This window comes from Moschus berezovskii, chromosome 24 (genome assembly GCF_049115385.1).
Source record: "Moschus berezovskii isolate FMDL1 chromosome 24, NW_MosBer_1.0, whole genome shotgun sequence".
Classification (NCBI taxonomy): domain Eukaryota; kingdom Metazoa; phylum Chordata; class Mammalia; order Artiodactyla; family Moschidae; genus Moschus; species Moschus berezovskii.
The window spans coordinates 3,253,970-3,264,587 of NC_142483.1; the positions used below are offsets into that span (position 1 = coordinate 3,253,970).

A 10,618-nucleotide genomic window follows, 5' to 3' on the forward strand; every position below is an offset into this window, starting at 1 on the left:
TGTCGCCACAGACCTCCCATCTAAGCTCCACGAGGGGCAAGAATTTTGGGTTGTCCGGCGCACAGCGCGGCACGGTGCTTGGCCCGGGACTGAATGAATGAGTGCCCGACGCTGAAAATCAAGTAACAGACGGTCCGCTGGGCGAAGGGACCCCTAGAAGCCCAGCTCGCCGCTTCACCACGCCCCCCCGTCCGAGTCCCTGGAACCTCGCGCAGCTCCCCGGAGCCCCGCCACGGCCCCTTTAAATGTGCGCGGGGACGCCTCGCCCCTCGGCTCCCTCGATCCCTGACGGAGCAGAAAGGAGAAATAAAAAAGGCCTTCCTCCCGGACGTCTCGGAGGGGGCGGAGGAGCAGCGGCGGCACCGGCAGAGGCGCGGCGGCCAGAGCGCAGCGAGCGCGGAGCAGGGCGCCGGGAGCGGAGGCGACACCCTGCGCCGCCCGGCCCCCGCCCGCGGCTCCGCGCGCCCCCGGCTCCGCGCGCCCCCGGCCCGCGCGCCCCCGGCCCCGCGCGCCCCCGCCGCTCGCGCCTCCGGCCCCGCGCGCCGCCCCCGCGCGCCCCCGCCCCGCGCGGCCGCGGCCTGAGTGAGCGCGCCGCCCCCGCGCCCGCCCGCGCCGCGGCCCCGCCCAGCCCCGGAGGCCCGCGCCCGCGCCCCCACTGGCCCTGCGCGCCGCGCCGAGTCCGCGCGCCGGGGGCGGGGCAGGCGCCGGGGGGTGCGGGCCCCGCGGGGCGGCCATGGAGTGAGGCGGCGCGCGGACTCGCGCTCGGACGGACGGAGGCACCGACGGGCGGCCCGGGCTCTGCGCGCTGGAAGATGAACAGAGCAGGTAGGCGGCTCCGCGGGGCACGCGCGCCGAGGGCCCCCGTCCGGCGCTCCAAGTTGGAGCTGCCCAGAAAGCCCCCGACCTTCCGCCTCGGCTGCGGGACGGGCGGGTCCTGAGGAGGCCGAGAGCGGCGGGGGCCCTCAGCCCCGTCCGGGGCGCCCCACCTCGGGGACGCCCCCTCGGTCCCGGCGAGGCCGCACCCCGGCCCCGATAGGCCGCCTCCGGCTCCCACCGCGGCCCCGGCTTGGGGGTCCCCTCGCGACGGGGAAGGACGCTCCCTTCGCAAAAGCGACTCGGTCGCGCCCCTGAATCCTGCCTCCTGCTCCTCGGGGTCCCCTTCAGGCTCTCGCTGGCCCCCCAGAGGCCCTCTTGGCCCCCGGGTCCGTCTGCGCTCTTCCCCACGCCGGGTCTATGCCTGGTCCCTCACTGGTGCGCGGCGCGCCCTTGGCGGCTTCTCGCGCCTCGCCCGCTCCTGGACCCCCCAGGCTTGGAGCTCGCTGCTTTGGAATGAAAAAGCCCTAAACGATCACACCCCGCCCCCGCCCCCCGCTGCGGCGCGCCCCCATCCCCTGCGGGGCCCTGGCCCGGGGCCCCGCTTTGTGCCCAGGGGACGGCTCTCCAGGCGTTCCCTCCCGGCCCTCGCGTCCCTGCCCTGAGAATCCGCCTCTGCCCGGTCGGGGCTTCAGTGAAATCCCGAATGCGTTCGACGGTACAGAGCGATCCCCTCCGAGGAGTGCTGTTTAACGGACTTACAGACTGAACCCCGGAGATGGGCGGTGCCTGGACCCCTGTCCTCCCGAGTCCCGACTCCTCCGCGGGGAGGGCAGAAAGTTGCCTCCAAGAGGCGAGCTTACTTACGAGGAGGCAGTTGTCCCAGCTAACTTCACTTGCCTGCCAAGGAGCGATTATCGCTCTTTTCATATTTTTTTTTTTTTCTCATAGAATTTAGCAGAAGGCAGCTCCCTCTCCGACCAACACCCTTGTCCGAATCCGAACTCCAAAACACACATCCCTAAAGAAACAGGAAGCCACCATTTTGGCTGTCTTAGAACCATATCCTGCTGCCCTGGGTGGGTGTAAAAAAGTGTGTGTGTGTGTCTGTGTCTGTGCGTTGTGGGCTTTTCCTTTCTCAAGTGTTTTTAATGAATAAAATCTTTGTCTGAGGAGTGAGGTGCGGGTGGGAGACGTTTGGCTCATTGATCCGACAAAGGAGACACTTGGGGGCTTAGGAACGAGGTGGCCGCCTCCCTGTGTCCAGGGCCTGTTGCGGCTGGGCATGGACACACCTGGCCCCTGAGTGAGCGTTGGTCGCGGAGTAGGGGTCTGGGGGTGGGGCGGGGTGCCACCTTGGAGAAGTAGAGAGAAGACCGGAGCAGGGTCCCAGTGCCCAGCCAGCCCCCTCCTTCTAGGAAGGAGGTGGCCTGCTGCTTGATCTAGTGTGGACAGAGCCAGGCTGTCTTTCCTACACGCCTAATAAAACTCGCTGGAAAACAATGGTGAGAGCCCGGTGCGGTTTTCCCACGTTTCCCTGCACGAGACTTGGGCAAGCCCTCCATTCTCCAAGACACTCGGGTTTGGAGTGAGCTAGAAAACGCTTAGCGGCAGGTTTGGTCCCAGGAGAACTCAACACTTACCCTCTTGGGTTCCAGCATCCTGTAATTTGCGTCTAGCGTAAATCTCGTTACTTTTTGTGTGTGATGGCAATCATAGACCTGCTATAATGATATGTATGTGCTTGGCTCTGAATTTCTTGATCATGCAGCAGAGTGGTTCATAGACTCCATGGGACTGAACCCCATAACCGCCGTATGCTTAGTTATTGGACCTTGAGCAGGTTATTTAACCTCTCACTGTCTTATTTCTTCATCTTGAAAATGGGGATGAGAAGATCTTTGTTGTTGAGGTCTCATAAGTAAACAAAGCTTGTCAGGTGCCTAGCACAGTGTCTGTCACTCTATGTTGTTATTTAGTTGCCGAGCCGTATCCGACTGACTCTTTGTGACCCCGTGGACTGTAGCCCGCCAGGTTCCTCTGTCCATGGGATTTCCCAGGCAAGAATACCCGGGTGGGTTGCCATTTCCTCCTCCAAGGGATCTTCCTGACCCAGGGATGGAACCCAGCTCTCCTGCATTGCAGGTGGATTCTTCACCACTGAGCCACCTGGGGAGCCCCATTACATTATACCAACAAATTACTAGTTAACGTTGAACCAGATGCTCCTCTTCAGCTTTTACACTTGTATCAGTTCAGTTTTCACAGCGACCTCATCGTGAGTGCTGTTGCCTTTCTCATTTCATAGATGGGAAAACCGAGCTGCAGGGATTTTATGGTTGCTGACCTAATAAGGAGTTGAGACAGGGTTAAACAGACTGTCCAGCTTGAGAGCCTGCTTTATTTATCCAGTGCATTACACCTAGCAGGAGCACAGGAAATGTTTGCCAGTTGACTTTGTTAGGTATCTTATGTGGGTTTTTTAACTTGAACTTCTCAACAGCATTATGTAAAAAGCAGGGTATTTCTTCCATTTTCCCTGCAAAGAAACTGAGGCTCAGAGAGGCACAGTGCTGCGCCTGAGATCACACAGCTGATGTGTGGCGGAGCTGGGGTTGGAGTCAGGTCTGTCCGAGCCATGCCTTTCCCACTTGGATTTTGGGTCGCTGGATTCGCCTGACCGCAGCCTCATTAGAAATCATCAGGCTTGACTTGGACATTCCAGCAGGCATCCAGGAATGAAATGTAAATTAAGATGCAATTGGAAGGTGAAATTGGAAGGTAATTACTCTTGGAACATATGGTTACGAGAGTTCCAGAGGGAGAACAGTGAGCTGCAGCTGCAACAGACGCAGGGGCCCAAGTTGGGGATGTCAGGGAACGTCATCAGAAAAGCCACAAGTTTAAAAGACTGTCGTCGGCCAGAGCAGAAGGCACTTACTGACTGTTGGGTGCAGTCCCCTCACCCTGCAGATGTGGAAACCGAGGCTCAAGGAAAGGAGGGGTCTTGCCCAAGGTGTCCCTTCAACTCATGGCAGAGGCAGCCATGGAGATCAGAGCTCCAACTCCCAGTCCAGTGCTCCTGCAAGTACCTCTTCTCATTTAACCTCTGCATAGCTGACAAGGGAGGCTTCCCTGATAGCTCAGCTGGTAAAGAATCCTCCTGCAATGCAGGAGACCCTGGTTCGATTCCTGGGTTGGGAAGATCCCCTGGAGAAGGGATAGGCTACCCACTCCAGTATTCTTGGGCTTCCCTGGTGGCTCAGCTGGTAAAGAATCTGCCGGCAGTGCGGGAGACCTGGGTTTGATCCCTTGGTTGGGAAGATCCCCTGGAGGAGGGAACGGCTACCAGCAGCATGAATGTGTGAGTGGCAGATATTTAATTAAAATAGAGAGAGAAAATATAAACTGGTACCAGGGGGCTGGCTGGCTGCAGATGATTTCTATCTCCAGAGGCTGTGAAAAATCTCTTCCTCCTGTCACTGTGGCTCCCCACCCGCCACCCCTGCCCTCAGTTAACTCTTGCCATCTTGATTCACAAGGTATTCTGCATTCAGGTCATCCTCAGGGGTAGCGCATGGCCAGAAGGTCTTGGGCATTGGTACCTCAGGGTGGCGAGGGTGTGCTCCCCAGGCTGTGTGTTTCAGGGAGAGAGAAGATCCATCCATGCTCAGTTCTTGCTGTTCAATTGCTCAGTCATGTCCGACTCTTTGTGACCCCATGGACTGCAGCACACCAGGCTTCCCTGTCCTTCATCATCTCCTGAAATTTGCTCAGACTCATGTCTATTGAGTCAGTGATAATATCCAACCATGTTATACTCCGTCACGCCCTTCTCCTCCTGCCTTCAATCTTTCCCAGCATTGGTATTTCAGTGAGTCAGTTCTTCACATCAGGTAGCCAAAGAATTGGAGCTTCAGCATCAGTCCTTCCAATGAATATTCAGGACTGATTTCCTTTAGGATGGACTGGTTGGATCTCCTTGCAGTCCAAGGGGCTCTCAAGAGTCTTTTCCAGCACCACAGTTTGAAAGCATCCATTTTTTGGCACTCACCCTTGTTTATGGTCCAACTCTCGCATCCATACATGGCTGCTGGTTCTAGAGAGTCAGAAAGTTACACTGAACCCAGAGGAGGAAGCCCCTGCTCTGATTTATCCTGTTATTAATCCATCCCCGCCATATTCTAAAGCTCAGCCAAACTGGACTCTGCCATATTTCCAAAGGCCTTGCATCTAACTGCCTCTGGGCCTTTGCACATTCTGTGCCTTCTGCCTGGAACATCTAACCTTTTTTTTTTTTTAATTTTTATTTTATATTGGAGCATAGTTGATTTACAGTGTTGTGTCAGTTTCAGGTGTACAGCAAAATTATTCTGTTATATATATATATATATATATGGTTGGCAAAAAAATTCTTTCATGTTTTTTCACAACATCTTTGACCATATATATGAAATATATATAGGAGCTTCCCCAATGGCTCAGCAGGTAAAGAATCTGCCTGAGACATAGGAGACATGGTTTGATCCCTGAGTTGGGAAAATCCCCTGAAGGAGGGCATGGCAACCCACTCCGCTATTCTTGCCTGGAGAACCCCATGGACAGTGGCAGGCTTCATGGGGTCGCAAAGAGTCGGACACGATTGAAGCAACTGCACACGCTCGAATATTTATGTATAGGTATATGTATTTTATATATATATATTCTTTTTCAGACTCTCATCCCATTTAGGTTATTGTAGAATTTGAGTAGAGTTCCCTATGCCATACAGTGGATCCTTGTTGATTATCTTTCTTATATATAGTAGAGTGTACCTGTTAATTCCAAATTTTAATTTATTCCTCTCCCACCACCACCCCACCATAATCATAACTGTCTTTCCTAAATCTGTGAATCTGTTTCTGTTTTGTAACAGAAGGTTTATTCTTATCACTTTTTTAGATTTAGATGAAAGTGTGAAAGTGAAGGTCACTCAGTTGTGTCTGACTCTGCGACCCCATGGACTGTACAGCCCTTGGAATTCTCCAGGCCTGAATACTGGAGTGGGTAGCCTGTCCCTCTCCATCGAACCAGGTGTCCTGCATTGCAGGCTGAGCCACAGGGGAAGCTTAGATTCGGCTGCCATACAGTGTTCGTCTCTCCCCGCCCGGCTTCCTTCACGTGGCTTGCTGACCTCCAGGCCCATCCGCGCGCTGCGGATGGCATGATTCCGTCCTTTCCCGGCCGAGTGACAGTCCATCGTCTATGTGTGCTGCCCCTTCTTTGCTCACTCCTGTTAGGTTGCTTCCAGGTCTCAGCGGTTGTGGCTGGTGCTGCTGTGAGCATCGGGGTGCATGCATCTTTCTGAACTAGGTTTTCTCCAGATATGTGCACAGGCGTAGGGTTGTGGGATCATAGCCAACTTCATTTTTTTTTTATGATGAAAGTTGTCCCTGTCCTTCAGGCACCCTGGTGTATCTGTCCCCTGGGCCTTCTCTGGGCAGCAACGGTATGAGACCCAGGTAACCCGGCCCTGTGCGCAGGGGCCCTGTGTGGTTCCTCCCTGGGAGGAAGGAGAGCTGGGAGCCGGGTCCCTTCCTCTTCTCTCCTCCTTCGCCGGCTCCTTCTCGGAGCCCTGGGGCCAGTGGGGCTCCATCCCGGGCTCCGCTGTCGTCTCTGCCCCCTTCTCAGTCACTTGGTGATTTCACCCAGCTCGTGCCCTGATCCCGTCTCTGTGATGGCTGCCTCCAGCCAGGCCGCTCCCTGGAACCCAGGCTGGTCCATCCAAGGGCCCGCTGACCGCTCCCTCCAGGGCTGCGATGGGGAAGTCGGACACAGCAGGTGCAGATCGAAGCTCTGGTTTCCGCCCGCGACACCGGCAGCCTTCCCCGGTTCAGCCGGTGGCAGCTTCACCCTGCAGGTTGCTCTGCCTCAAAACCTTTGCGTTGCCCGTGATTATTCTCTCACACCCCACATCCCAACCGTCTGTAAATCCCGCCAGCTCTACCTTCAAATTCAGAACCTGACCTTTTCCTTTCTTTCTTTTTTAACCACTTCCCCCGCTGCAGCCTGGTCCAAGCCTCCATCCTCTCCGGCCTGCATCATTACTGCAGGTGCCCCCTCCCTGGCCTCCCTGAGTTCATGCTCGGCACGGCCGCCGCTTTCAGCACACAGCTGGAGTGGGCTTGGCCTTCTGCTCAGGACCAGGTGGTCATCGCCACTCTCCCCAGGACCCCTCTGCCCTCATCTGTGTCCCTCCTTTGCTGCCTCACCCCCTTCCCGCCGCTCAGACGCCCTTGGCCACGCCGGGGGAGTCCTGACCCCCTCACCTTTCTCAGGTCTGCACTCTGACGTCCTCTCGTTGAGACCCATCCTGGTCGCTCTGTTTAAAGCTGCAAACTCCTCATCTTTCCTCCAGACCCCTCCTAACTCCTGATCTTTTCCCGTGGGCTTCATGATCATCTCACGTGTGACGGATAACAAACCCAGGCTTTTAATCGCCTATCTCCCACTTTTACAAGGTAAAGGCCAGGAGGAATGTGGTCTTTGTTTTGTTTATTGGTGTGTCCAGAGAGTCTGGACGAGGGCCTGGAAGATACGAGGCGCTCCATCGACACTGACGTAGTGGAGCTGGATTAAAGAGAGCGGATGGGGGCGAAGGAGCGCCAGTCGTTCACTTTGTGGCCGCTCGGTCCTTCTGACTCAGCCTGGCGGGAACTTCTCACTTGGTCCGCCGTCCCTGGTCTCTCTGGCCTCAGTCTCTCTGCGTTTTGCCTTTCTCTGCTTCACTAGAAGCCGGGAGCCCCGAGTCTGCTCTGTGGAAGAGCTGCTCAGTAGCTCAGTTGTGTCTGACTCTTCACGACCCCATGGACTCCTGAAGTCCACCCAGGCTCCTCTGCTCATGGAATTTTCCAGCCAAAGAATACTGGAGTGAGTTGCCATTTTCTCCTCCAGGGGATCTTCCAGACCCGGGAATTGAACCTGCGTCTCCTGCATTGGCAGGCAGATTCTTTACCGCTGAGCCACCGGGGATCCCATAGAAGAAACGCTTGATGGCAAAAGGGTGAAGGGACTGGACCAGGAAGGAAGAGACTCTGTTCTGCAGAGGCCCTGCTCTGGACTCGCTGAGTCCCCTGCCCTGCCTGCACCTCGGTCTCCTCTCTCAGTGAAGGGTCGGGCGGGGCCTTTCTGACTCTGCCATCCTTGGACCTCAGAGGGGAAGGGGGTAAAACGCCCTGAGCTCCAGAGCGGGGAGCAGGACGTGGACACTGGGTGCTCGTCACTCGTCGGGGCTCCCTTGGGGAAGGCATTTTCTTGCTGGATCACGCCTCAGACGCCCACTGTAACCTTTTTCCAAGGAGACGGCGCCCGCAGATCAATAGCTTGATTGCAGGAAGGATGGGGCGGGGTGGGAGCGATGCATTTTTCATGGCTGATCTGTCCCTCTGGCAGGCCTGGTGGTGCCTGTGTAAAATACCACCTGTTAGAGATGAGCAGTGAGAGTCCCCATCCCCCGGAGAATAACTGTGTGCCCGTGTCTGACGCCTGACGTTGAGAGCGTGAAGTTCGTGTTGTGTCATGTGTCAGTGTAGACCCAGACTTAACAGCAGGAGACGTCGAGGAGGGGAAGCCTGACTTTATCAGGACAACAGTAGTGTGAGAAAGGGTTGCGCGGTCGTGTCTGACTCTTTGCGACCTCATGGACTGTAGCCCGCCAGGTTCTTCTGTCCATGGAATTTTCCAGGCACAGTATTGGAGTGGGTAGCCATTCCCTTCTCCAGGGGATCTTTCCGAAACAGTGATCAAACCCGCGTCTCCTGCACTGCAGTCAGATTCTTTACTGTCTGAGCCACCAGCGAAGCTCCTGTTTATGGGGAGCTACTAAGCGAAGTCCTGCTAATGTATTGTATATCTTTGGATCTGTATAACAGCCTCTTGTACCCATTTTACAGAAGAGGAATCTGAGACTCAGCTTCATAGCTTATAAGTGGCAAAGGTAGGATTTGAACTCAGATCACTAGGCTCCAAAGGCTTATTATTGTTACTCTATTATGCCACATTGACAGGGAGCTGAAGCCTAGCTGTTTTAAGCTCCAGATATTTCGGGCTTTAAAAAAAAACAAACTAAATTGAACAGAAAAATTTCTAAATTAGGATGTATTTGATCGCGTATAGAAACAAGGAGTTGGAAAGTCACTTCTTTCATCTGGCAGACTTGGGGTTGTTTATCTGGATGCCTGTGGCTTTACTGGGTTGTTGGTGCGGGTGAATGTAGATGTGCGTTAGGGTGTTGAGGAAGTGAGTTGCTTGCATCTTTAGAACCTTTAAAAAAGACGGTTATTTCTTTAGCTGCACCACATCTTACTTGTGGCATGTGGGATCTGGTTCCCCAAGGAGGGCTGGAACCCCGGCCCACTGCGTTGGGAGCGTGGAGCCTTAGCCACTGGACCACCAGAGAATTCCCGAGCCTTTAAAGTCTTGGGCCTCTTCCCTCCCATTCCTGCCGTCAGCTGCCACATCTTACAACTGACAGTGCCCCTGTTCTCACTGCCCCCTCCCAGTTAGCTGTGCGCTGGGAGACCTCGGCAGTAAGCTCACTAGATTTGCATGCAGCACACAGGTGAAGAGACTGGGGAGCCAGGCGCCCCCAGCAGCAGAGTGCCGGGCTTTATGACCCTGTGTTATTGGTATCCAGGGCCTTTTTTATATCCTTTGGGGCCCCTCAGCTGAATTTTTCATAGTCGTGCCAGCTTGGGGAGATGACTCTGACTTTGGCCTCAGATATACTGAAACGGGGGCTTCCCTGGTGGCTCAGAGGGTCAAGAATCTGCAGTGCAGGAGACCCGGGTTCGATCCCTGGGTCAGGAAGATCCCCTGGAGACGGGAATGGCAACCCACTCCAGTATTCTTGCCTGGAGAGTCCCATGGACATAGGAGCCTGGCGGGCTACAGTCCATGGGGTCACAAAGAGTTGGACATGACTGAATCAACTTAGCATGCACGGGCATGCACACACACACACACACACACACATACACACACTGAAACGAAGGGGCCAGTGGGACAGTCCCGTGGAGATGGGCTGAAATCAGTTGGAGCTGTGCTGGCTGCCACTGTGGCCACCACCCTCATGTGCTTCTGAGCACCCTGCGGTGGGGCTGGTCTGAGTCGTGACGTGCTGCAAGTGTGAAATATGCCTTAAATTTCGAGGCCTTAGCATCATAAAGAATGCCAGATATCTCCCGAATGAACTTTGTGTATCAATTACATGTTAATCCAAACATGATTCGTTGATTACGTGATGATATCCAAAGTGATATCTGGGATATGTTGAGTTGAAAAGTGTATTGTTAAAGTGAGTGTCACCTCTCTCTTTTTTACTCTTTAATGTGGCTATGAGAAAATTAATAGTAATTATGTGTGTAGTGATAAATGGGGCTCACATTATATTTGTCAGTCTGCCCTGGATTAGAAATGACTGAGGTCAGAGATGGAGCTGGGAGTTGAACGCCGTGGGAGGGGGTGGTGTTTGCTGGCAGCCCTCCAGGCCAGCCACTCCGTCTTCCCTCTGTCCCAGGCTGAACTGACACGCCTAGCCAGCTCTGTATCAGAGTATCACGCTCATGGCTTAGCGGGGATGGAACTGGGAACTGAGATTGGACTGGAGCAGGGACGTGCACGTCCTAAACCTGGGCAATGGACAGCCAGGCAGTGCTGAAGCGAAGATGGCAGGACGGAGCAGCATCCCTGGGAATCCCCGTTCCTCGCTGTCTGCAGTGTGGATGGACTCGGAAGTCCCGCCGCAGGTGTGAAGGCATGGGCTGGC

At 55.2% G+C, this 10,618-nt stretch overlaps 1 protein-coding gene across 6 annotated transcripts in view; it reads left to right on the forward strand.

The window, feature by feature from the left end:
- Window positions 1-640: 640 nt before the first annotated feature.
- FGD5 (FYVE, RhoGEF and PH domain containing 5) overlaps window positions 641-10,618 on the forward strand; it is a 122,214-nt gene continuing 112,236 nt past the window's right edge. For 2 of the 6 annotated variants that reach the window (XM_055413498.2, XM_055413499.2), the window contains exon 1: window positions 641-825. In XM_055413498.2, the coding sequence (XP_055269473.2) occupies window positions 813-825 (13 nt within the window). In that variant the 5' untranslated portion in view covers window positions 641-812. Of the gene's footprint in view, window positions 826-1,775; window positions 1,893-10,618 lie in introns of those variants that run through there. The other 4 variants (XM_055413495.2, XM_055413497.2, XM_055413496.2 and 1 more) reach the window with 3 other exon arrangements.